Genomic DNA, 27,969 nt, shown 5'->3' with positions numbered 1-27,969 from the left:
TATTAATGAGATTTATAAGCAAGGGATGGGAGGAGAAAAAAAAAGAAATGTAACAGTTTAAGCTTCATTAATTTTAATATTAATTTGTTCATACCCTATAGGGCTTTGAATAGAAAAAGAAAAAAAGATATAATCTTGGCCCAAAACCCTGTTTCATCAGAGAAATGAACAGATTTTGTGTATCAATGTAAAAATAAATGAACACATAATAGCAAGAATACAACTGTCTTGTCTGTTGATAGCATTTTATTTAAAAGTTCACAATTAGAGCACTTGTAATAACACAAAAAGTTTAAAAGTGACAAAGGCTGCCTGTAGGAAGGACTTTTCTTATATGTAGAAGGAACAAGGACCTTGTGCTTAAAATGTGTAAAACTCTCATCGCAGCGTGGGACTCAGTAGATCAACAGAATCTATAATCTGAAGGGAATAAACATAACTTCCAAGTTATTCCAAAGTTGGCAGGAAGAAGGGGGGGAGGTGGCAGAGATGGCATAAATCTGAAGATTTCACTTGGCTCAGGTTAAAAATCCAAAGAAAAACAAGAATAAACCACCTCAGCGGTATCCACCATCTGCTGACATACTACAAAACACAAAAGTGCAAACCAGTGTCCTTTAAAGAAATCCATACTTTAAAGACCTCTGTCACACTTCTCAAATTCAGCACTGTGGGAGGGGATAAGGATATTCCTGGTTAAGCCAGAGAGAATGATTATTAAAAAGAAGCAATACACAAACATCATGATGGAGGAGTTCATAAATTAAATCCATATTTCATTTTAACCATTTTTTTAGTATTCTGCCTTTGTTAAAGTGTCCTGAGTATGGCAGATAGTATTTAAAAACAATGACAATAGTGTCCGTAAAGTATATATAGAAAGAGTTCAGAAGATAGAGCAGCAACTTTTTCGACCTTGATCATCGTTAATCAGCACCATAAAATGTTAGCTGCAAAGAAGCATGTAGGTAAGCTTAGCCCACCAAAAATAAGGCATTAGTAAATGAAGGAATTCTCGTGAAGAACAGTTACTCAGGAAGGACTCTCTAAGTAAGGTTTTTAAAAAGTGACTGACAACAATTTAATTGTGAAAGAAGAGAATATTAAGGCATAACTAAGTAAACTGAAATAAAGCTTGATATCAATATTCATCTCTGGGAAAGAAAGTTGCGAATCAGTTCCTTTAGATAAAAAAGTGGCTTAGGTTGATTTAAGAATGGAGATGGGGTATCCGTTTCTCTATGCCGCTTTCCCAGCTCCATACTGCCTGTAGTGGAAGAGACTCTTGGCGTCCACATTGCGAGATTTCTTCACAGCTTCCGCAAAAAGTTTGGTCACCTGAAAATATAAGGGTAGGAATCTTAGCAACGCATACGAAATGAAAGCGAATGTTTAACGAAGCAGAAGCAAAAAGTCACAGTTTCTGTACCCAATTTTCAAAGGGGCAGGAGATGGAAGACACAAACATTTTTATTTAATGGGGACTTTCTCCTGTATCTCAGACCTCAACATGAATAAGCTTATTTCCCCCCACCCCCCCATGGGGATTAAAACTGACTGAGGGGGAAAAAAATACAATGGGCAGAAAGTTAATGAGTCTTGACAAACATTTCTTCTCCCTGTGATAAATTTGGTGGGTCATGTTCAAGTAGAAGGGAACATACCTCCTGCAATCATTTCCTGTGAATTGGACAAGTGCTTGCACTGTATCTGGATCTTCAATGATCATTAACCTGTTGCTTTTATGTGGTGGCTTTCAGTTAGACACGATGGAATAAAATTGTGTATCTTTATTCCATGCCACACCACATGTTATTTAAAGGATAATTGTATGGGTAATGAGAGAACCATGGCTATCCATGGTTTCTGATTATCTCAACTCCTTGATCACCAACTGTCCCAGATAGGCCATGACCTACCAAAATAGACCATTATTTTAGATTCTATTTAGAAATTCTTCTCCATTCTGAAAGTTACAAGAAAGGGAAAAGAGAGATGTGCACTCTTAAGGGAGGCACAGAAATAAAAACCCTCAGGCAGGCTATCTTTGAGAAAAATAACATACCTGGAAATTAGTGAGGAGAGCAATTCCACTGTCAACAGCTGTTCTCCGAATCACATAATTATCATGGACAAATTTAGTGTTGTTATTGGGGAGGTTAATCACCAGGTCAATGCTGCCGTCTCTAATCAACCTGGAGGAATAAACCAAATAAACACAAGTTTACAGGAGACTATGTATATTTTATAATTAGTTTTTTAAAATACTAATGTAAATTACTGTCTTAACCATTCAAGTCCATGCCATACTCAGTTGATTGACACCTACCCTCCTTTATTCTTAAGCAGATGTACAAATTACACACATTTGGGGGTTATAAATTTTTGTTGTGTTCTTGAAAGAATTCTGGTGAATGCCTAACTAATCAAATGGAAATATTTGTTTCTCTTTAAAATGCTATCTATCCATAGCAAGAATTGGTAATTTGATAGACAATTATTTATTTTACAGGAGGTGGTTCCTCCAGCACTGAAGGCCATTCGGCCCCCACACTACCCCCTCAGATCAACTTTACTTCATTGCCTGTTTCCCAGTGCCTCAGCTGATGGTGTGGAAATACAGGTCGCCTGATTTTAAATTAAAACATTTCACATTCTGTTGCTGGGCTACTACACACACTAGGAGACATTTAATCAAAATGTCAAAAGCATGAAGTATTGTTTTACAAAGCCCTAAGGAGGGCATATAGCATCATTAGAAGTCTACTAAGGTCAGAACAATGTGCCCTTCTTTTATTAATGTGATAATAATTTTAGGTTACTTTCTTAAGAGCCTTATCAAATAGTATATCACATAGAATTTGGTATGACTTAGCCATTCAGTAGGCTGTAACATCCAGTAGCACCTGAGAATTATCTCCCATGTACCTGTGCCACATAGCTCCATAAGTGTTGATGTAATGGTGTTCCTGAAGGCTCACATAGTGTGCTGAAATAAATGTCTTACAAAACCTAGTGATGTAGAGAATCCTAAAGATGCTACCAGAAAACTACTAGAGCTAATCAACAAATTTGGTAAAGTAGCAGGATTCAAAAGTAAAGTACAGAAATCTCTTGCATTCCTATACACTAATGATGAAAAATCTGAAATAAAAATTAAGGAAACACTCCCATTTACCACTGCAACAAAAATAAAATACCTAGGAATAAACCTACCTAAGGAGACAAAAGACCTGTATGCAGAAAACTATGACACTGATGAAAGAAATTAAAGATGATATAAACAGATGGAGAGATATACCATGTTCTTGGATTGGAAGAATCAACATTGTGAAAATGACTATACTACCCAAAGCAATCTACAGATCCAATGCAATCCTTATCAAACTACCAATGGCATTTTTCACAGAACTAGAACAAAAAATTTCACAATTTGTACAGAAAAACAAAGACCCCCGAATAGCCAAAGCAATCTTGAGAAAGAAACACGGTGCTGGAGGAATCAGGGTCCCTGGCTTCAGACTATACTACAAAGCTACAGTAATCAAGATAGTATGGCACTGGCACAAAAACAGAAATAGAGATCAATGGGACAGGATAGAAAGCCCAGAGATAAACCCACACACCTATGGTCAGCATACCTTTGATAAAGGAGGGAAGAATATACAACGGAGAAAAGACAGCCTCTTCAATAAGTGGTGCTGGGAAAACTGGAAAGCTACATGTAAAAGAATGAAATTAGAACACTCCCTAACACCATACACAAAAATAAACTCAAAATGGATTAAAGACCTAAATGTAAGGCCAGACACTATAAACTCTTAGAGGAAAACATAGGCAGAACACTCTATGACATAAATCACAGCAAGATCCTTTTTGACCCACCTCCTAGAGAAATGGAAATAAAAACAAAAATAAACAAGTGGGACCTAATGAAACTTAAAAGCTGTTGCACAGCAAAGGAAACCATAAACAAGACGAAAAGACAACCCTCAGAATGGGAGAAAATATTTGCAAATGAAGCAACTGACAAAGGATTAATCTCCAAAATTTACAATCAGCTCATGCAGCTCAATATCAAAAACAAACAACCCAATCCAAAAATGGACAGAAGACCTAAATAGACATTTCTCCAAAGAAAATATACAGATTGCCAACAAGCACATGAAAGAATGCTCAACATCACTAATCATTAGAGAAATGCAAATCAAAACTACAGTGAGATATCACCTCACACCAGTCAGAATGGCCATCATCAAAAAATCTACAAACAATAAGTGCTGGACAGGGTATGGAGAAAAGGGAACCCTCTTGTGCTATTGGTGGGAATGTAAATTGATACAGCCACTGTGGAGAACAGGATGGAGGTTCCTTAAAAAACTAAAAATAGAACTACCATATGACCCAGCAATCCCACTACTGGGTATATACCCGAGAAAACCATAATTCAAAAAGAGTCATGTACCACAATGTTCATTGCAGCTCTATTTACAATAGCCAGGACATGGAAGCAACCTAACTGTCCATTGACAGATGAATGGATATAGAAGATGTGGCACATACATACAATGGAATATTACTCAGCCATAAAAAGAAAAGAAATTGAGTTATTTGTAGTGAGGTGGATAGACCTAGAATCTGTCATACAGAGTGAAGTAAGTCAGAAAGAGAAAAATAAGTACCATATGTTAACACATATATATGGAATCTAAGAAAAAAAAACAAAAATGGTTCTGAAGAACCTAGGGGCAGGACAGGAATAAAGATACAGATGTAGAGAATGGACTTGAGGACGCAGGGAGGGGGAAGGGTAAGCTGGGACGAAGTGAGAGAGTGGCATGGACATATATACACTACCAAATGTAAAACAGATAGCTACTGGGAAGCAGCCGCATAGCACAGGGAGATCAGCTGGGTGCTTTGTGACCACCTAGAAGGGTGGGATAGGAAGGCTGTTAGGGAGACGCAAGAGGGAGGCTATATGGGGATATATGTATATGTACAGCTGATTCACTTCGTTATAAAGCAGAAACTAACACACCACTGTAAAGCAATTATACGCCAATAAAGATGTTAAAAAAAACCCAAAAACCCTAATGATGACATAGCCTAAGGCATAATAACCAACCTGACCAAAGAATGGCAAATTAGGTAATACAATAGATGACATTACCATAGCACTCCCCCTAGTGTCCTGCATGCTGCAAGTCCTCAGTAAATTGACTGATTCATTGATGTACAACCTCAGTGAAATTCAGCTGAGCATTGTTGATATACACAATATAAGTTTGACATAAAATACAGAGTGCTACATTACATTCTTCATGCCCATGATTCTCATCACTGAGATCTTGGTGTCAGTCAAGGAATGGATACTTACTAGGAGACATTTTGAGAGATGCTACATATCACCATGTACATATACAGAATTATGTGTTTTGTAGTAATAGCAAAGTTCATGAGAAGGAAGCTTTACTATCGTTCACAAATTTCATCATTTTAAATTGGATGACTAAGAAGACTTTTAGAAGACTTGCAATAGGGTAAGGTGATATATTTACATCACACTAGTTCCCAAAGTTAATCCTTCATCTGTTTTGCTATCTCAGAATACTCTGCCCAGTTCTTACTTTCTGATGGAAGAGAGGCTGGGATTCTGTCCTTCTTGAGACGGCCACGCCACTGGGGTTGCAGGGACATTGTTGGCATTGAGCCAGTCTGATGTGGCTTCCGTGGCAAAGAGCTGCATTTAAGATGGAAAAGTCGGTTACTGTATCACAGGGAAAGTTTTCATAGAACAAAGACGCCCACTGGGACACACGTGTCATTTAAAACATAGAGCAGAAAAAACTGGTGAATATGAGATGCAAAATGATGTCAGAAATAGAGATTTAGACTCAGCATCTAGAGTCATGGGCACTTTAAATATTTTTAAAATATTTGCAGTAAGAAAAAATTTAATAACCTCAATTGTAACTGCTTTTGTAGAGGAGAAAAATAAAGAGTTATTGATGGCTGAAAATTCATTGTTATTAGGCCAACAAACCCTCATGACCACAGGTCCAATGAGCCTTGGGACTCATTCTGTTTTACAGAACCAGGCTTTGTGTGGAGATATTCATGGCAAAGAATTTTTGCCTGTAACTGTAACACCTGGAAACTGTGACTTCATATGGAAACAGGAAAAGGAAAAATGGAAAATATATGGAAATACATTGAAACTTTATCCCAATTCTGTGTATGCAAAACTCTCTAAGTTTTTAGCCAGCAAATTTTATTGAGTTTGTGGTAATTGTGTTAAAACTTAAAGCTAGTCTTTCTAATTAGTTTATTCCATTGACGTTTTGAAACTATCAAGTTAGATATCTTTCAAGTGGAGAGGCTGTATTTTGCGCTATTTTATTCGCTAATATTCTTCAGTATTCTTTTTTGCAGATAGAATGCTGACAGAAAACGACTTAAAAAAATAATATCACATACCTTGAAGCCTTCATTGTGTAATTGTTCAGCCACACCAAGGAATTGTGGACGGAATGATTGCTGAAATTAAAGGAATTTAACTGAATTCACTTTCCAGATATACATGCTATTCATTTAGTCATGCAATATGGCATTCTCTCATGTCATAAAAGGCAATGCCATGTGTTGCCAGGTGCTTTATATTCAAAGATGACAAGTTTTATCCTTTTATTCTCCTTTAGTGAGGATAAGCTCTTATTTATTTTCCGATATAGATGAAATTCCATCCACATTGTCTTGCTTTCTACTGTCTTACTTCTTACCCCTCAAATTCCTTCACCCCCTATTTAATCCACTTAGTCTCTGCCTGTAGAATCAGATTCACCCCAGTTCTGGATGAACCCTTTTCCTGGTCAGGGAGAATTTAAAGTCACCTGGATTAGGCGCTCAGCACCAAGTCAGCCTTGTTGGATGTTTTGCTGTTCAACCCGTGCTAATTGCTGAATTCTAACTTTGGACTGCACTTCAATAACTAGGCCCTTTCCTAGTAGTTCATGCACCGTTCCCTACAATAAGTCAATCATTTGGAACTCAGTTTGGCAAAGAGTAAAAGAATGGGCTCTGGAGTCACTAAGCTGCATTTCAAATCCTGTCTTACTATTCATGTGTATGAAAAGTTAATGTCTTTGAACCTCCATTTCCTCATTTATAAAACAGCAGTAAGGATATTAATGTATCTGCTTCTTGGGGCTCCACAATAAACGGTGTAACCTTGGGCGACTTACTTAACCTCTCTATGATGTACTTTCCTCATCTGTTAAATGGGAATAGTAACTGTATCCACATCATAGGGTCACTGTGGGTATTCAGTGAATAAGTCCTATGTAAGTGTTAGTACAGTAACTTAGCACGATTACTGGCTCATTAATAGTTCTCATTAAATATTATTATTACTATTATTAAAAATAATTGCTTTTTCAGCCTCCCAGAGACTAGATTCCTGACCCTGCACCCTAGCTCCCAAGCCTGGGCTCCTCTACTGGCTGTCACACTTACAACACAAACAAGTTTTCTTCTCACATATATTTTCCTTCCCGACAGGCTTACTTAACATTCAATCTCACTGTTTAGATATTTTCTTAGAGTCCATTGCTGTGCTCTTCCGAGAGCCCCAGCTGGACTCACCCAGTTTCTGGCCTGCATTCCCTGTACTGTCTATTGCCATCAGGGTTCCTCAGTTCTGAACATACCTCCTTCCTGTGACCAAAAGCCAGTATTTGCAAGACAGTGGTCAGGGTAAAAGAAAGCAAAGCTCAGTCGCCTACCCAATGTTCAACTTCTGACCTTGACCTCATTAACATGAGTGTCTGAGTAACCTAGCTAAACAGAGTATGCAAAACTATACAGAGTTAAAAACATCCATTCTGCTTCAAATTAGAAGATTTTGGCTGTTTTCATTCATAAAAAGTTTGTAAACAGATGACATAATTTGGTTACTTTAGAAAATGTTTTATAATCTATTAGAAACCATATTAGTAATAGTTGAAAAAAATCATGGATATGGTCTTATTTCAGAGTTTCAGAGAAACTAAGAATTGTGATAAAATATGTCAAGAGCCTTGCACAATTTTGATAATGTTTAATACACAAAACCTCCTAACATTTACTTGCAGAGGTTTTTTTGAGAAAAGATCTAAATCCTAGGAAAAGACCCCAAGACTATGTTCAAATATAAAATTCTTTCAGGTTCTGGCCCTCTCAATCCCAGAACTGCAGTTTTATGAGAGGAAACTATTGGCAAATGGAAAAGATAAACACAAATGGATGAATCTCAGCTAAGGCAGGCTCAGGGATTATTCATGGCAGCCTTCTAGAACACAGATTTTAACCATGCCCAAGATAGTAGCTTTTTATTCCCACTTAAGGCCCAACAGGAAGAAATGGGCTTAGATGCAAGAAGCTCAAGGCTAGACATAAAAAAAAAAAAAAAAAAGTATAAAATCAGAGAGTAAGTCAATGACATCAGGGCAATTTAATGAGCTATGTGGCAGTCTCTTTAAGAATAGGTTAGGCAGAAAATTTGGATAATCATTTATTCAAGTTTGATTCTGCTTGGAAAGCAAGGGACTGACTGAAATGGCATTTTAGGTTTTCTTCATGTTTTAGTTGCCTTGAATATAGCAAATATATGTGAAATATTCTAAATGAACCTCTGAATTTTGTCAAGCCCCCCTAATATGGAGCATTATATAGTGGCCTCCTGCTAAACAAAGAACAGACTTAAGGAAGCACCAAAGTACATTAGGAAGCTCACCATAAAGGTGACCAAAAAACACTTATTGACCAATTGATACATTAATCATGTACTGAATGAACTATTCTCAATCTCTAACATTTTCCCCTAGCAAAATGTCAGTGATAATGTATGGTCACCATGTGATAACATAACATTGAACCAGTTTCCTAAAATACTATTTCACAAGTATAGTAGTTCTCAAAATGTGGTCCCTAGGGAATCAGCATCACCTGGGTTTGTTTAAATTATGAAAATTTGGGCCCCACCCCAGATCTATGGAATCAGGAATTCTGGGAGTTGATCCCAGGAATCTGCATTTTAACAAACCCTCCAGGTGATTCTGATGCGCACTTACATTTAGGAATAGGAGGGAAGAGGGGCTAGGAGGACCACTCTTCACTCATTTTGTAATTTGAGGTGAAGACGCATTAACCTTGGCCAAAGTCACTATGGAAAAGGTTGAAGGAGGAGTACTAGAATGTAATTTTTTTTCTTTGCCATTTTAAAGTAAAATAAGCAAATCCTCTAAGACCTGCAGACACCAGTCAGAACCTCATTATGGAGCTGTTCCAGTGTTGTCTCCCAGGTGGAGAAGATAAATATCCGACATGACAGTATTGGCAGTTTCCAGCCAGGGAACTACTCTGCCTTCTGGTCTGGGGTGTTGGCTTTCATAGTCACATTATAAACTTCTATCAAACATGTATTGAACACTTGTGACACATAAAATAGGCTCTCTACAAAAAGAAATTACAGCTGTCAGCTTGCATCTGAGTAGCCCCAGATTTAATAGCTGATTGAAAACACCTGGGTAAGAAACCATTTGTTACTAAAGGTGAAAAGTACAAGCTGATTTATTTCCCGGAAAACATTTATAAGGAAGAAAGTCTTTTAAAAATGAGAAAAACAAATATTTCCTCTAATTATCATTTTCACATTAATCCAACTTCTGGCTACAGAACCAAAAGCCAAGTTGAGGCTGCGTCATGCCTGTGGACTCTACAGGGACGTCTGGATTGACAATGCTATGGTTGTTCCTAATGATTCTGTACTGAAGATAAAAGGTTATTCATGTCACTTGGAGTTGTCTTTTTCAAATAAAATGCTTGCTTTGTGTTTCTGAGCAATGCTGAAGCGCAGATGTCAGGATGGTGCTCTTCACAAGCCATCACTGAATAGCCCAATCAGAGGGGAAAAAACAGTGAGGGCTCTTGATCTACTCTAGAGTAAATCATTTATTGTTAAAGGGCGTTCCAGAAAACTTCAAAACAAGGCAGATTGCCTACTCATAGCAACTAAAAATAAACCCTGATGGAAATATTGCAGGAAAATCAAAGACGATTTTGTTGCCACATAAACCTACATTACGCCTTTCTTATATTAGGATCTATGCTCATGGAAAGGGTCTTGGTAGAGACACAGTACATATAATAGTTGACAAGGATCCTTTGACAAAATCTAAATCTTGATTTTTTTTTTCCCTAAGTCCTAGTTACGCAAGATTGATGTTATGAATATTTCAAACTTCCCAAGTAATTTGACCATAGGATTAACTTTGAGAAGGCAGAAACAGAGGGTCTCTGTGTATGAAGGAGTAGGGTAGGAAAGAGAAAAGAAAGAAAAATTAGGAACACTGAAATATAACCAATGAGCATGTACACATGCACACACACACACACACACACACACACAATCTATTTACTAAATGTTGAGACGTGGTTGATACTTGCTAGTGATAAATTAAAATTTGAAATATGTGTTAAACTACCAACAATAAGAAAAAATGTTTCCCGGCTCAGCGTCCCTTTTGCCCTTCCTCCATATTTCTCTTTTCCCCCAATTTTCTCTTGCAACCTGCTGTGAAAAGTTAGAGGTAAGGTTTCTTCCATTAAATCTTTCTACTAATAGCAGGTAGCTGGGTCAGGGTGGGGCAATGATGAGAAAAGAAGACCTTTACTTCAAATAAATGGTATAGATGTTGACCAATCTCCCCATTTATACATGAATGAATAATAAAGCAAATTAACTGCAACAGTGCTGGCTACAGGGCTCTGCTGTGATTGAAGTCTACATAACATCATGCTAAATGAATGATTATCTCAGGAAATCAAAATGCAATGGTGGACTTTCTTTCTTAGTGCTTCATTACATAACTCAATGAAATGCCTTCTCTTGTATTTACTGGCCTTAACCCCGTTTATATATTAGCAGTACTATTTTAGGTCCTTTTCAGTTCTGACTTTATGTATTTGGATGAATTTATATGAATTCTTCTGTCCAAGTGGAATCACGTTAAATAAAATGTGTTTTTTTTAAGCATAATGTATCCTGAAATATGGAAATATAATTACTTTATCCACAGTTAATATGAAGCTTAGGTAGATTTGGTCCCATTCTGCCTAAGAAGACGTCCAGTGAGTTTTAGCTATTAACTCTAGGGTTAGTATATTCTGTCATATTGTTCAGTTAAATTTATGACTATCCTTTTTAAAGAAATCACTATACATGAAAATCCTCCATATAATAATGAAGAGATTATACACTGACTGTTGGTGATGGCAGCTTTTCTTTGCCTCCCATATAAAGTAGGTTAGAAAATGATTTTTGCGTATCTCTAGAGGCTTAGAGTCTTAATGATCAATTTTACCACAGCTGCAAATATTTTATTAAATATAATTTTATTATTAAATATTTCTTTAAATATAATTTTAAAATTCTGTAATTAAAATACATATATATTTAAATTCCTTACATTATGCATGCATGCACAGGGAGAAAGTTCTTTGCAAAAATTCATGTAGCTGCTGGAACATTGATTTCTTTAAAAAAGAATACACCGAAAGGTAAAACTTCAGTGGACAAAACCTCATTGCTTTAAGAAAACTTTTTTCCCCTACAAACCCCCTTTTTTCGCTACAAAGCAAAAATTCTGTTCACTGACGCCAAAATCACACTAGTACTTCATGGGGATCAAATTAATTTTTGCTTTACATTTCCCTGCAGCACTGGAACCAAACAAGGCACAATTTTATACATCACTGCCTTCTTAAAGTGGTATTTTAAAATGTTAGCACTGTTATGATTAGTTGTGAGGACGGGGACTAAGGGCATGGTCTCCTCTGAATGCCCCCAGGTCTCACATTAAACTTTAAGCCATAACTAGAAGTTGGAGAAATACTCTTATACTTGTGACTTAATAATACTTAATACCCATTATAATGTGATGAGTCTCTCATATGGTGTGATGTGTCTCTGAACTGCCATTAAGCTTCGCAATTGCAATTCATCTTGTTAGCTTCTGTTCTAACTGTTCACCATCGCCCTTCTGGCACCTTTATGAAGCAAAATCCCAATTTAGTCTTTGCAGAAACTTCTTCAAAGCCGCTACCCATCCAGTCTCCAGAGTCTAATTTGCTGATATTAAGGCACTCTGATGCGACAGCATCTATAATAATTACCCACTGATTTGAAAATACCTGGTATTATTCTAATTATATTTTTATTGATTTGTATGTAACCATGCAGGATTTGAACTTATTAAAAGTATGGCAGGGGTGATATATAAAACCATCTATTGTTATTATAGGCTCCAAGAATTACTAACCTCAAATGAAAGTGAATGATCAGTTGGGAAACATCTAGTATTTTTCAGGAAATTTATAAACAAACAGTTTGTACATTCTTGCAATAATATTCCAAGGAGTGATATGAGTTTCCTGGCTCCAATTTTGCCCTAAGATTTACATTTGACTTGCAATAATAAACCAATAACGTCCTTCTCACTGTATGAAGATATTCACATATAATTACTTCACCCTGCTTTGACTTAGAAGGTTTACTAAGTAACAATATTTCAAGAACTTCCACAGTACACTGTGGGATGTGCTGACTTTCTTAAGCCCATTAAGTCACTTCCCTTTAAGAACTTTCAATTTGTTTTGGAGTGTCAGGCTAAGAAAATTTCTCAAATAATGCCCATGTCTTCTTCAACTTCGAACCTTTGACATTTAGTAGAAATTGAAATGTGAATGAATGAAAGGAAGGAAGGAAGGAACAGAGGTCAGGAGGGGATAATACTGACTTCAGTTTGGGATGTGTTGTGTTTGAGACATCCAGATAGAGGTATCCAGCAAATTGCTGGAAACAGGGGATGGCTGAGGATAAAGATTTAAAGTTGATAGTTTTAGATGGAGAGTGGATACCACAGACATGAATGAGCTGGCAAAGGGGAAAGTCAAGAGAAAGAACTAGACATAGACATAGACACAGACTCAGAAAAAGAGTTGAGACCCAACCTTATGGAAAGCCTAGGTTCAGAGGCTAAGGAGGTAGAACTAAGAATAAAAATATAGAAAAGATGTAACCAAAGAGTAGAATAGAATCCTTTTGAAGTTACCCTAAATCCCGTTCAGGATAAATACCCCTTCACTAGAGATTTTTTTCTTTTCTTTCTTTCCTTCTTTTTTTTGGGGGTTGTTTATTCACTTATTTGTGTTGGCTGCTGCAATGAGAAAAGGCAAAAATCAGGGAACAGACAGAGTACCAATGTCCATTCTTTCTGGAAGTTGCTGGGGTTATTTTAGTGGAACTTTAAAAAAATCTCCCCTCTTCTATACCACCATTAAGGTCATTTCCCCCACCAACTCCCAGCATGTGCCCACAGGCATGCAAACAACCACACACCACTTACCTGAATTCCAATCAAGATGCCTTTCTGGGGTATCTTAAATCCTGTGGAAAGCATTGCCTTTAGGAAAGCAGTATGAATACCTTCACCAAAGCAAGCCACCTGTTTAGAATAAATGAAAAAACTAAAGTAAAAGAAAGCAAATGATAGTCACCCAATCTTACCAAAAAACAAACACAAACGAAAAGTCAGAGACTCCTATGCTAGATTTTATTGAGTTGCCCAAGGACCATGTAATCTGAATCCAGGGATTAAAAGTCTGGCTAGGGCAGACGTATCTTGTGTTTTTAATTAAGCATAATGAATAAATAAGCAATTCTTTCTCTATCCAACAACACTCCATAGAGCAACGTAACTGGATTCTACTGTGAGATATTTGGATACAAATTACAGCTTCTGGCCCATAATATGGTGAGTTACCAAATGTTAATATGACTTAACGTTTAAATAACGGTATATGTCATGTATGCTATGCAACAGGGCATGAATTCATGGTTCAGTAGCACACATGCATAACTGCTGATCAATCAGTTAGGAGTCATTTCATATGTGTGAGAAAGCCTTCAGAGAAATTCAATAAATCTATGAAAATCTCAAAGGAACTTGTTCTTTTATTATTATTATTGTTTTCATAAAATGAACCAAAATACCTTGCTACTAGTCCTGAATACTATAGCCTAAAGTAAAAAAAATTCCAAATTAACATATAATGTTGGGATATACAGAGGCTTCCCCTAGGGTAACTGTACTACAATATAACTACAAGTCAAGTGCCCACACTAACTACAGAACAAGTGGTATATCTGAGCATGTTAGGAGTAGATTCTGCCATGCACATCATCATCGGGCATGGGTAGAGAACCACCATTAGAGTAAATAACACTGATGGCTAAATTCATTCTTTAAGCAAATGACTCCCTTACTGTCAAAGGGAAGGTCTCATGACTATGATTTTCAGTTGATCACCAGTACATGCTGCTTTTTACTCTACAGTATACATTTTCTTTGGTCAAGAACTGGCTAACCAAATTAGTAATGTCACCCTAAGCTAACAGAACCCAAACCACACTGAAAGAACCTGGGCAATTCCATCATAAGTGCATATACAACCCACAAGAGGTTTCAGCAGTTTTCTACAAATAACATAAAAAGTAGTTAAATATGTAAGTAAAGATTAGGACTAACATTCCCACCTCACCACTAGGAAAGCTAAAGGTTTATTTAATCCCACAACAAGCCATTTTAACACTGAAAATGTCCCTGAAGCATAACTGAGATTTCACTAACCTAGAATTGTTATTATGATTTCAGTTATAAAACACACCTTGTAACATTGTACTTAGTGACACTTGGAAATATGACTCTAATTATGGAAGAAGAATTATCTCTCTGTACTTCTGAAACAGATACAAGAAAGGGGGAGCTGAATTTCTAATTCTCTCATATTTTCGTATTTCAGCAACTCCAATAATGTATGTCTGGAGGCAGAATGGACATAGATACAGTACTGAAAATAGATTTGCCACACTAGAGAAAACAGCATGAAGGAAAACAGATCTCTCCCTGATCTGAATCCTGGGCTGGCTGAAAATAGTCCTGCTACTGAGTGACCAAGGGATCACGATGGATATCAGAGTAGCTCCTTAAACAGCAGAGAAATGTAATGAAAGTCCCTTGTTTTCAAGTTAGGTTTTCTCGTCTATTAAATTAACAGAAGCAGCAAAGGAACTAAGAAAAGGCAATCATCAGTCCAAATATGAACAAGATAGCCATTTATTGCCTCCTTTCCTGTTTCACTTGGCTTCTCATCACAGATCTTGCTTGCAACCAGGCAACCATATAAAATATCACGTATATGTTGCAATTAGGTATTTTCCCCTTTCAGGTTTTCCTCAACACCAAGAGGAAACAATGACGTCTCCCAGTCTGATGTTGCCACCCCCGTGTGCACTGATGAGAATGTGAAGGCTGTATCTAGTAAGTCTGTCAAGGGCTAGGTGATTCATAAAATGTCCTGGCACTAACATGTAGGGAACTCTCTGGAATCTGACAGCTTTCTACAAGAAACACATTTCACATTCTTAAAGAAACCTTCAGCTGACAGAGTCCTCAACACAAGTGAAGAGGGACATCCAGTGGCCAGTCCCACTATAGTTTTTAGATAATCCCCAGGAGGTTAAAGTTGCTTTGAAAGTGGTTCTGGGATTTTGCATATATCTGCAGATCCCACAGTATTTTGGCCCCACTATCTTTCTGCTGCTGTACATTCATTCTACATATTGCTAGTAAAATCACAATGATCTAATTTCATAGTAGCAAGGAAAGTTAGACGGAGCAAGAGGTGCTGTTACAGAGAGACTTGAGAACCTTAAAATAGAAATACCTGAGAGATATTTACCTAGACATCTAGAGAAATATTTGAAAGATGTTCTCAATGTGTAATGTGGAAATGAATGACACATGCTGAAATATAAGTGAGAATTTAGACTCTGGGCTACAAAAGTCAAAGAATTTTCCTCAGCTCAAAATGCCTAAGTCTTTTCAGACTTACTCTGATAGCAAAAGAAGTATCCCACTAACTACTTAATAACTTGCTTTACTATATTCATATCATAAAACCATAGATTTCAAAGTAGATTTAATGAAAGTGTTCATGGATCATTAATTAGTTACCTCTCCAGTAGAAGCCATCTCACAACGCAGAATGGGGTCAGCGTCTCTCAACCGGGGCCAAGAAAACATTGGAGCCTGTCAAAAATAACGGGTAGGAAAAATATGTGAGAGAAGGGTATGAAAGGAATAAAAGAGGATAAAAATATTTAGTGAATCATCTCTCATAGGGTTCATTTAGGTTACAGTAGACATGTAAAAACTTTCTTTGGTCCAAGCATCTGACTTGAAAAGTGGCTTTAAACCTCTGTTCCAGGAATTTCTTGAGCTTTGGGCCAAAAATTGGGTTAAATAATCACAAATTATTTCTGTAAATAGGGCCCCAGTGACCAGTCTAGGCCAGTGTTTCTAATCTGGCTTAGACATATTCTTACTGGAGTGATTTCAAACGAAGTATATTGGGCATTGGTCTCCCCAAACACAGAGTTCAAACACACTTTTTCCTTGGTAGTCTTCTGAAACATTCCTCTTCTTGTTCTGATTATTTGGACTTGCAACAAGCCACCTTGCCAGAAATGTCTGTCTGCAAGCTGACTTCTGAGACATTAAACTGCTATTGATACCTCTTTAAAAGCTTTGAAAAACATTCTGCTTGGGAACACTTTTGCCCAGAACTTTCATATGAACTAGAACATAGATAGGAGTGCTTCCTTTTCATTTATTTTAGCAATGCAATTCACTAAGAATCAAATTCTTGTTTCTTGCATATATCCATTTATCTAGCCTAGACTATTCCTCTTTGATTCTGGTATCTCTCTAAGTCATCATGGGAATTCTAGCTTGGGGTCATTTCACTGGGTCATCCTAGTCAAGTTATATATTCCTGCCCTCTAGCCTCTCTCTATCTCATCTGTTGATATCCACCCACCTCACTAGGACTATATTAAGATTGACTGTGAATAAGTAATTTGACAAAAAAGTCAAGATTCATGCACAAGGATAACTAGGAAAGAAGTAAACTGAAAGATACAGTGCATTTCGAAAAATTCATATCTACCCCTCAGTATTGTTATTAGTTGGAAATTGTTTCATACACATATGTGTGTGTATGCGTGTGTGTGTGTATATTCCTGTGGTTAAGAATAAAGAAACATGAATTTGAAATTCATATATAGAATCTCCAGTGGAAAAATACTTTTCGGGGCCTTCTTCTTATTGGTCTCAAACAGTAAAATCCTATGTACATATATTCCCACTGAAAGCTTTAACAATTTATGTTGTGTCACAGCTTCCAGGAATAAAATGTTACCCTCCCCCAACATAAGAAATGACATTCCATCCCAGTGCACTATAAAATCCAAGGTATCCTAAATTATTAACTTAAATAAGATTAATAAATATTTTTTGATTTATAGCTTCAACTTAAAACTTCCACTGTAAAAGTCAGAAGTCAGAGTCTCAGCTGTAACACAATTATGGTTGAGGTCACTAGTACATATAAGAATGGAAACCTCTGAAGGCATCCAAAATATGTAAATGTCACATAAATATATTATACAATATAAATTAATTTTATTGCATGCTTTACCTAAAAAATTCAAATATATTTACATAATATGTCACTAATCCTCATACTGTCCAGTGAGGTATGGTCATTAAAGGTCATTATTACAAATACTCTGTTCATGGGCATACTGAGGCAGCTAGAGGAACACAATGGATTTATTATTAAGTTCTTATTCAAAATGTACATATATACGGGCATATCTTGTTTTATGATGCTTTGCTTTATTGCACTTCGCAGATACTGCAATTTTCACAAATTGAAGGTTTGTAGCAACCCTACATCGAGCAAGTCTATTGGCACCATTTTTTCCAACAGCATTTACTCACTTCATGTCTCTGTGTCACATTTTGGTAGTTCTCACAGTATTTCAAATTTTTTCATTATTATTATATTTGTTATGGTGATCTGTGATCGGTGACCATTGATGTTACTATTGCAAAAAGATTATGACTCACCAAAGGCTCAGATGATGATGAGTATTTTTCAGCAATACAGTAGTTTTAAATTAAGGTATGTACATTGTTTCTTTAGACATAATGCTATTGCACACTTAACAAATGACAGTACAGTGTGAATATAACTTTTATATGCACAGGGAAGCCAAAAAAATTGTGTGGTGGTCTGGAACCGAACCCATAGTATCTCCAAGGCATGCCTGTATTTGAAGTTAGTGAACAAGCCTTAAATTTTCCTGGTCACTCTTCATAAAGATGCCATCAATTTCATTGCCCTCACAGTAACACTGTGAAAAAATTCTGCCACTAAAGAAAATAGGAACTAAGCCAAGGCAGTAAACATTTAACCAACACCACAAGGTAACACTTTTATAAGATTCATGCATTCCTGAAGTCTTGGCACAACTGAAGCCTTATCCCAAGAAGATATGTTCAGAATTTCTGTCTACCAACTAAACTGCCAGCATTATGCATCAGCTTCACAAATGTAGTTTATAAGTCACTCAGCTGGTTGGTTTTGAAGTTATGTAATTCTAAATATTATTTTAATTTTTGAAATGCACAAGAGTACACATAAAGTTGCCTGTATAGCAACTGCATTGCATTATTCAAAGCAAACATCATAAACCCCTAGTCTAGCACTTGAGTTACAAGGTTTAGAATGTATCAAGATTATTTTTGATGAAAAATTATTCCTTTCATTTCTTTGGAACTTAAAAAATGACTAAGATTTTTGAATATATTACCTTAATCGCAACATAGTCAGCAGGAATTATGGGATGCTCCAATGTTGGAAGGGGCTTCTCATCAATGTTCTCTCCAATCATCACCTTGGTGGCCACATCAATGAAGTCTACCCCAAGGGTCTTGGAAACAAAGGGGAAGGATCGAGAAGCTCTCAGGTTACACTCAATCACCTGGAGAGATAACAAAATTCAGAAGAAGAGAAAGGATGGTGAGAGACAATGACAATATTAATATGCTCCCGGCCACTCTGGTTCCAGCTGTTACTGGGGCCCAGTCTTGCTTTGCCAGCCTCTTCCTTTTCTCCCCACTGCTTGACTTTTGCTAACTGGTTTCCTTTCAGTCAGTATCCTTGAACTCTGACTTTTTCCCATCCTCATTCAACAGTTCCATCCCCACACACTCTTGACAGATTTGTTTTAATGCAGAGTTCAGATAATGCCACAGCCCTACTAGAAAGCCTTCAGTGGATTTCTACTAGCCATGAGTTTAATGTCTAGTCCTTGAAATACTTCTATCCTCTTGCCTCAGTATACCCCTCTATGTTATCTTGTACCACCTTCCTGGCCCCAGTCTTTCTTTCTAAGTTTACCCTCCATGATTTCCCTGGAAAAATAATAAACTGAACTAGTCATCATCAGCTGGTCATTGATAAACTGAACTAGTCACTATCTCCTAAAATGCGCCAAATTTACCCATAGATATTGTATGTGTACTGTCCTTTCTATCTTCCTTTGCTTGTCAAAATTCCAGCTATTCTTTAAGACTCAGCTCAAATTACAAAATCTTCCTTGAAATCTTTTATGATCCACCCCAAATCAGGCATATGACAGTCAAATACATGCTCATACACATATGTGCAGGCACACAGACATACAGACACACACACACACACACACACACACACACACACACTAACAGATAGGCTCTCTCTGTTCTGTGCCTCCGATACCACTTTATTTGTACATTCCTTCTAGCAGCTATTATATTCTAACTTATGTTATAGTTATCTATAAATTCATCTTCTTCCCAGTTCTCACTAAATCGCGGATCTTTGAGAGCAGAGACTAGGCTCTATACGTCTTTGTAGCCACCTTATGACTTTGCATAGTAGGTGAGGAATCAATATTGGTCACTGATTAGTTACATTAAATAAACTAAATTAACAAAGACTAACCTAGTTGACTTAACATTTTTTATTTTTTTGGTAAATGGTATCCAAAACAGCTTTCTTCTCTGAGAAAGGAGTAAACTTCAGTACATGTAATTTATGACTATTCTACAGTAACCTGGACAGATTACTTAATGATAGTTACTGCATCCATCTATAGTGTACTGAAGATGGCAGTCAGTGATCTTCTTTCCAGTGGATCAGAGTGCTTTTCAAAGCTGTGACTGACATATCAGTGCCACCAAGAGCCAGTGCCTTCAAACAAGGCAGGCATTATATGTTGTGCAACTCCCATACTCAGACACAATCAGCTGCAGGGGTCTCAGCTGCTCTGTGGCAGTGTTCACAGAGAAGAGTACCAGAAGGACACAAACCAACACGACCTAACACAGCAGTGGTGTCCTCTCAAACACCTTGGCATTTCTTACCAAGACCTCGTTTCCTTTGACAAGAAACTGGACGTTGAATGGGCCAGAGATGGCAAAAGCCTTTGCTATCTTCCAGGTGGCATCCTTCACCTAGATAAAAGGACAATGATACAGTGCTAAAGAACATTCCTTAGTTTAAAAACAAACCAACAAAAAAGATACAGCACCTTAAATTTAGATTTCTTTCATTTCTCTTTACAAAGAACTACATCTCCACTGATAATAATAATAGTAATAAATACTAATCATAGAAGCCATTCTTAGGCTTCTATTAACAAAGTAATATTTGTACCAAATGTACTAAATATTCACAACAGGATAGCAGGGAAAAGAACAAATAATCTTACAGGATTATCTTTCTGCCAAATGCATCTATCTAACTACAATCATATACTCTGGTTTTATTTTGAGGGCTAAATGGAATCCTTTCAGTCTAGTTGCTTCAGCACCAAAACTGCAGTCCAAACTCTGTAGCAATCTAATGACCTACCTGCTGAGAAGTGCAGGCCCTAAAATTACATGGTACTGCAAAGAGACCAGAGAGATTTCTTTTATGTGCTTTTCTTTTGCCCTAGACTGCAAGGGTAGATATTATGGTCAGAAGGAAACATGTTCCCTTGCAGGGAGGCTCTGCATGTCACATATAGGAATTCCTGTATCCAACCAGAGACAGAAGGTACTCATGCAAAGAGAGAGTGCTGACTGCTGGAACCAAGAGCTCCTCATTCATTACTCTTACAAGAGTGGTTCAGCAACTTAATCAGTTATAAAAGGAAGCAGAGTCCATGACACAATGAGCTCTGAGAGATTTGGAAAAATCTGAGTTCTTGAGGTCATTTATCCTGATATAAAAAGCTTAAGCACATTTGAAATCCCAGGATAGTTTTCCTTTATGTTGCTGCTGTTACAAAGCATCCTGCTACCTTCACATTCTAGAACAAAGTAAGACCTTCAGAATTCAGTCCAATGTACAACTAGCCAAAGAGGCCTGCCTAGATTCTGATGGCAGGATTATTGGAAAGTTTCACTAAAAAAGCTAAGCCTAACCTCATATACCAGAAGACTAAAGGAACATCCCCAAGTTATTCAAGATGGTGGAGGAGTAAGACGTGGAAATCACCTTCCTCCCCACAAATACATCAGAAATACATCTACATGTGGAACAACTCCTACATAACACCTACTGAACGCTGGCAGAAGACCTCAGAGTTCCCAAAAGACAAGAAACTTCCCACGTACCTGGGTAGGGCAAAAGAAAAATGAAAAAATAGAGACAAAAGAATAGGGATGGGACCTGCACCAGTGGGAGGGAGCTGTGAAGGAGGAAAAGTTTCCACACACTAGGAAGGCCCTTCGCGGGTGGAGATGGGGGATGGTGGGTGGGAAGCTTCAGAGCCACAGAGGAGAGCGCAGCAACAGGGGTGCAGAGGGCAAAGTGGAGAGATTCCCACACAGAGGATCGGTGCCAACCAGCACTCACCAGCCTGAGAGGCTTGTCTGCTCACCCGCTGGGGCAGGTGGGGGCTGGGAGGTGAGGCTCAGGCTTTGGAAGTCAGATCCCAGGGAGAGGACAGGGGTTGGCCACAAGAACACAGCCTGAAGAGGGCTAGTGTGCAACAGCTAGCCGGGAGGGAATCCGGGAAAAACTCTGGAACTGCCTAAGAGGCAAGAGACCATTGTTTCGGGGTGTGCGAGGAGAGGAGATTCAGAGCACTGCCTAAACAAGCTCCAGAGACGGGCATGAGCCACGGCTATCAGCGTGGACACCAGAGACGGGCATGAAACACTAAGGCTGCTGCTGCAGCCACCAAGAAGCCTGTGTGCAAGCACAGGTCACTATCCACACCTCCCCTCCCGGGAGCCTGTGCAGCCTGCCACTGCCAGGGTCCCGTGATGCAGGGACAACTTCCCTGGGAGAACACATGGCGTGCCTTAGGCTGTTGCAACGTCATGCTGGCCTCAGCTGCCGCAGGTTCACCCCTCATTCCATACCCCTCCCTTCCCCCGGCCTGAGTGAGCCAGAGTGCCCTAATCAGCTGCTACTTTAACCCCGTCCTCTCTGAGCGATGAACAGACGCCCTCAGGTGACCTACACGCAGAGGCGAGGCCAAATCCAAAGCTGAACCCCAGGAGCTGTGCGAACAAAGAAGAGAAAGGGAAATCTCTCCCAGCAGCCTCAGGAGCAGCGGATTAAATATTCACAATCAACTTGAGATACGCTGCATCTGTGGAATACCTGAATAGACAACCAATCATCCCAAAATTGAGGCAGTGGACTCTGGGAACAACTGTAGAGTTGGGGTTTACTGTATGTGACTGACTAGTTTTTGATTTATACGTTTGTCTTAGTTTAGTTTTTAGTGCATGTTAACACTGGTGGATTTGTTTATTGGTTTGGTTGCTCTCTTGTTTTTGTTACTTTTTAAAATTTAATAATTTTTTTAAATTTTTATTTTAATAAATTTTTACTTATTTTATTAAAAAAATTTTTTTTTCCTTTCTTTCTTTTTCTTCTCCATTTTCTTCTGAGCCTTGTGCCTGACAGGGTCATGGTGCTCTGCCTGGGTGTCAGGCCTGAGCCTCTGAGCTGGGAGAGCCAAGTTCAGGACATTGGACCACAAGAGAGGTCCCGGCCCCACGTAATATCAAATGGCAAGAGCTCTCCCACAGATCTCCGTCTCAACACTAAGACCCAGCTCCACTCAACGACCAGCAAGCTCCAGTGCTGAACACCCCATGCCAAACAACTAACAAGACAGGAACACAACCCCACCCATTAGTAGAGAGGCTGCCTAAAATCATAATAAGGTCACAGACACCACAAAACACACCACTGGAAGCGGTCCTGCCCACCAGAAAGACAAGATACAGTCTCATCCACCAGAACACAGGCACCAGTCGCCTCCACCAGGAAGCCCACACAACCCACTGAATGAAACTTACCCACTGGGGACAGACACCAAAAACAACGGGAACTACGAACCTGCAGCCTGCAAAAAGGAGACCCCAAACACAGTAAATTAAGCAAAATGAGAGGACAAAGAAATACACAGCAGATGAAGGAGCAAGGTAAAAACACACCAGACCAAACAAATGAAGAGGAACTGGCAATCTACCTGAAAAATAATTCAGAATAATGATAGTAAAGATGATCCAAAATCATGGAAAGAGAATGGAGAAAATACAAGAAATGCTTAACAAGGAACGAGAAGAACTAAAGAGCAAACAAACAATGATGAACGACACAATAAAAGAAATTAAAAATTCTCTAAAAGGAGTCAATAGCAGAATAACTGAGGCAGAAGTACGGATAAGTGACCTGGAAGATAAAGTAGTGGAAATAAATACCACAGAGCAGAATAAAGAAAAAAGAATGAAAAGAATTGAGGACAGTCTCACAGACCACTGGGACAACATTAAACGCACCAACATTTGAAGTATAGGGGTCCCAGAGGAAGAATAGAAAAAGGAAGGGACTGAGAAAATATTTGAAGAGATTACAGTTGATAACTTCACTAGTATGGGAAAGGAAATAGTCAAAGAAGTCCAGGAAGTGCAGAGAGTCCCATACAGGATAAATCTAAGGAGAAACATGCCAAGACACATATTACTCAAACTATCAAAAATTAAATACAAAGAAAAAATATTAAAAGCAGCAAGGGAAAAGCAACAAATAATATACAAGGGAATCCCCATAAGGTTAACAGCTGACCTTTCAGCAGAAACTCTGCAAGCCAGAAAGGAGTGGCAGGACATATTTAAAGTGATGGAAGGGAAAAACTTACAACCAAGATTACTCTACCCATCAAGGATCTCATACAGATTCGACAGAGAAATTAAAACCTATACAGACAAGAAAAGCTAAGAGAATTCAGCACCACCAAACCAGCTTTACAACAAATGCTAAAGGAACTTCTCTAGGCAAGAAACAAAAGAGAAGGAAAAGACCTACAATAATAAACTCAAAACAACTAAGAAAATGATAATAGGAACATACATATCGATAATTACCTTAAATGTAAATAGATTAAATGTTCCAACCAAAAGACATAGACTGACTAAATGGATACAAAACCAAGACCCATAAAAATGCTGTGCACAAGAGACCCACTTCAGACGTGGGAAACATACAGGCTGATAGTGAGGGGATGGAAAAAGATATTCCATGCAAATGGAAATCAAAAGACAGCCAGAGTAGCAATTCTCATATCAGACAAAACAGACTTTAAAATGAAGACTATTACAAGAGACAAAGAAGGACACTACATAATGATCAAGGGATCAATCCAAGAAGAAGATATAACAATTGTAAATATTTATGCACCCAACATAGGAGCACCTCAATACATAAGGCAAATACTAACAGCCATAAAAGGGGAACTCGACAGTAACACAATCATAGTAGGGGAATTTAACACCCTACTTTCACCAAAGGACAGATCAACCAAAATAAAAATAAATAAGGAAATACAAGCTTTAAATGATACATTAAACAAGACGGACTTAATTGATATTTATAGGACATTCCATCCAAAAACAACAGAATACACTTTCTTCTCAAGTGCTCATGGAACATTCTCCAAGACAGATCATATCATGGGTCACAAATCAAGCCTTGGTAAATTTAAGAAAATTGAAATCATATCAAGTATCTTTTCTGACCACAACGCTATGAGACTAGATATCAATTACAGGAAAAATATCTGTAAAAAATACAAACACATGGAGCCTAAACAATATGCTATTAAATAACCAAGAGATCACTGAAGAAATCAAAGAGGAAATAAAAAAATACTTAGAAACAAAGGACAATGAAAACACGGCGGCCCAAAACCTATGGGATGCAGCAAAAGCAGTTCTAAGAGGGAAGTTTACAGTAATACAGTCCTACCTCAAGAAACAAGAAACATCTCAAATAAACAAACTAACCTTACATCTAAAGCAATTAGAGAAAGATGAACAAAAAAAAAAACAAAAACCCAAAGTTAGCAGAAGGAAAGAAATCATAAAGATCAGACCAGAAATAAGTGAAAAAGAAAAATGAAGGAAATGATAGCAAAGATCAATAAAACAAAAAGCTGGTTCTTTGAGAAGATAAACAAAATTGATAAACCATTTGCCAGACTCATCAAGAAAAAAAGGGAGAAGACTCAAATCAATAGAATTAGAAATGAAAAAGGAGAAGTAACAACTGATATTGCAAAAATACAAAGGCTCATGAGAGATGACTACAATCAACTATTTGCCAATAAAATGGACAACCTGGAAGAAATGGACAAATTCTTAGAAAGGTATAACCTTCCAAGACTGAACCAGGAAGAAATAGAAAATATGAACAGACCAATCACAAGAACTGAAATTGAAACTGTGATTAGAAATCTTCCAACAAACAAAAGCCCAGGACCAGATGGATTCACAGACGAATTCTATCAAGCATTTAGAGAAGAGTTAACACCTATCCTTCTCAAACTCTTCCAAATTATAGCAGAGGGAGGAACACTCCCAAACTCATTCTACGAGGCCACCATCCCTCTGTTACCAAAACCAGACAAAGATGTTAAAAAAAAAAAAGAAAACGACAGGCCAATAGATGCAAAAATCCTCAACAAAATACTAGCAAACAGAATCCAGCAGCACATTAAAAGGATCATACACCATGATCAAGTGGGGTTTAGCCCAGGAATGCAAGGATTCTTCAATATATGCAAATCAATCAATGTGATACACCATACTAAAAAACTGAAGGAGAAAAACCATATGATAATCTCAATAGATGCAGAAAGAGCTTTTGACAAAATTCAACACCCATTTATGATAAAAACTCTCCAGAAAGTAGGCATAGAGGGAACCTCCCTCAACAAAATAAAGGCCATGTATGACAAACCCACAGCTAAGAGCATTCTCAATGGTGAAAAACTGAAACCATTTCCTCTAAGATCAGGAACAAGACAAGGCTGCCCACTCTCAATGCTTTTATTCAACATAGTTTTAGAAGTTTTAACCACAGCAATCAGAGAGGAAAAAGAAATAAAAGGAATAAAAATCAGAAAAGAAGAGGTAAAACTGTCACTATTTGCAAATGACATTATACTATATATAGAGAATCCTAAAGCTGCTACCAGAAAACTACTAGAGCTAATCAATGAATTTAGTAAAGTAGCAGGATACAAAATTAATGCATAGAAATCTCTTGCATTCCTATACACGAATGATGAAAAATGTGAAGGAGAAATTAAGGAAACACTCCCATTTACCACTGCAACAAAAAGAATAAAATACCTAGGAATAAACCTACCTAAGGAGACAAAAGACCTGTATGCAGAGAGCTATAAGACACTGATGAAAGAAATTAAAGTTGATACAAACAGATGGAGAGATATACCATGTTCTTGGATTGGAAGAATCAACATTGTGAAAATGACTATACTACCCAAAGCAATCTACAGATTCAATGCAATCCCTATCAAACTACCAATGGCATTTTTCACAGAACTACGACATAAAATTTCACAATATGTATGGAAGCACAAAAGACCCCTAAGAGTCAAAGCAATCTTGAGAAAGAAACACGGTGCTGGAGGAATCAGGCTCCCTGGCTTCAGACTATACTACAAAGCTACAGTAATCAAGATAGTATGGTACTGGCACAAAAACAGAAAATAGAGATCAATGGGACAGGATAGAAAACCCAGAGATAAACCCACACACTTATGGTCAGCATATCTTTGATAAAGGAGCAAAGAATATACAACGGAGAAAAGACAGCCTCTTCAATAAGTGGTGCCAGGAAAACTGGACAGCTACATGTAAAAGAATGAAATTAGAACACTCCCTAACACCACACACAAAAATAAACTCAAAATGGATTAAGAACCTAAATGTAAGGCCAGACACTATAAACTCTTAGAGGAAAACATAGGCAGAACACTCTATGACATAAATCACAGCAAGATTCTTTTTGATCCACCTCCTAGAGAAATGGAAATAAAAACAAAAATAAACAAGTGGGGCCTAATGAAACTTAAAAGCTCTTGTACAGCCAAGGAAACCATAAAAAAGACAAAAAGACAACCCTCAGAATGGGAGAAAATATTTGCAAACAAAGCAACTGACAAGGGATTTATCTCCAAGATATACAAGCAGCTCATGTAGCTCAATATTAAAAAAACAAACAACCCAATCCAAACATGGGCAGAAGACCTAAACAGACATTTCTCCAAAGAAGATATACAGATTACCAACAAACACATGAAAGGATGCTCAACGTCACTAATCATTAGAGAAATGTAAATCAAAACTACAATGAGGCATCACCTCACACTGGTCAGAATGGCCATCATCAAAAATCTACACATAATAAATGCTGGAGAGGGTGTGGAGAAAAGGGAACCCTCTTGCAGTACTGGTGGGAATGTAAATTGACACAGCCACTACGGAGAACAGTATGGAGGTTCCTTAAAAAACTAAAAATAGAACTACCATATGACCCAGCAATCCCACTACTGGGCATATACCCTGAGAAAACCATAATTCAAAAAGAGTCATGTACCAC

The 27,969-nt window shown here is 37.7% G+C and overlaps 1 protein-coding gene across 1 annotated transcript in view; it reads right to left on the bottom strand.

The window, feature by feature from the left end:
• Positions 1 to 226: 226 nt before the first annotated feature.
• CPS1 (carbamoyl-phosphate synthase 1) overlaps positions 227 to 27,969 on the bottom strand; it is a 144,369-nt gene continuing 116,626 nt past the window's right edge. Inside the window, exons 31-38 of the mRNA XM_036859099.1 lie at positions 20,418 to 20,507; positions 18,821 to 18,991; positions 16,116 to 16,190; positions 13,446 to 13,544; positions 6,481 to 6,540; positions 5,631 to 5,743; positions 2,066 to 2,195; positions 227 to 1,338 (exon numbers count right to left, since the gene is read on the bottom strand). Coding sequence (XP_036714994.1) covers positions 1,240 to 1,338; positions 2,066 to 2,195; positions 5,631 to 5,743; positions 6,481 to 6,540; positions 13,446 to 13,544; positions 16,116 to 16,190; positions 18,821 to 18,991; positions 20,418 to 20,507 — 837 coding nt within the window. The 3' untranslated portion in view covers positions 227 to 1,239. The remainder of the gene's footprint in view (positions 1,339 to 2,065; positions 2,196 to 5,630; positions 5,744 to 6,480; positions 6,541 to 13,445; positions 13,545 to 16,115; positions 16,191 to 18,820; positions 18,992 to 20,417; positions 20,508 to 27,969) is intronic.

This window comes from Balaenoptera musculus, chromosome 7 (genome assembly GCF_009873245.2).
Source record: "Balaenoptera musculus isolate JJ_BM4_2016_0621 chromosome 7, mBalMus1.pri.v3, whole genome shotgun sequence".
Taxonomy (NCBI): domain Eukaryota; kingdom Metazoa; phylum Chordata; class Mammalia; order Artiodactyla; family Balaenopteridae; genus Balaenoptera; species Balaenoptera musculus.
The sequence above is the reverse complement of the archived record's forward strand: the minus strand, read 5'-3'. Positions and strand labels throughout refer to the sequence as shown.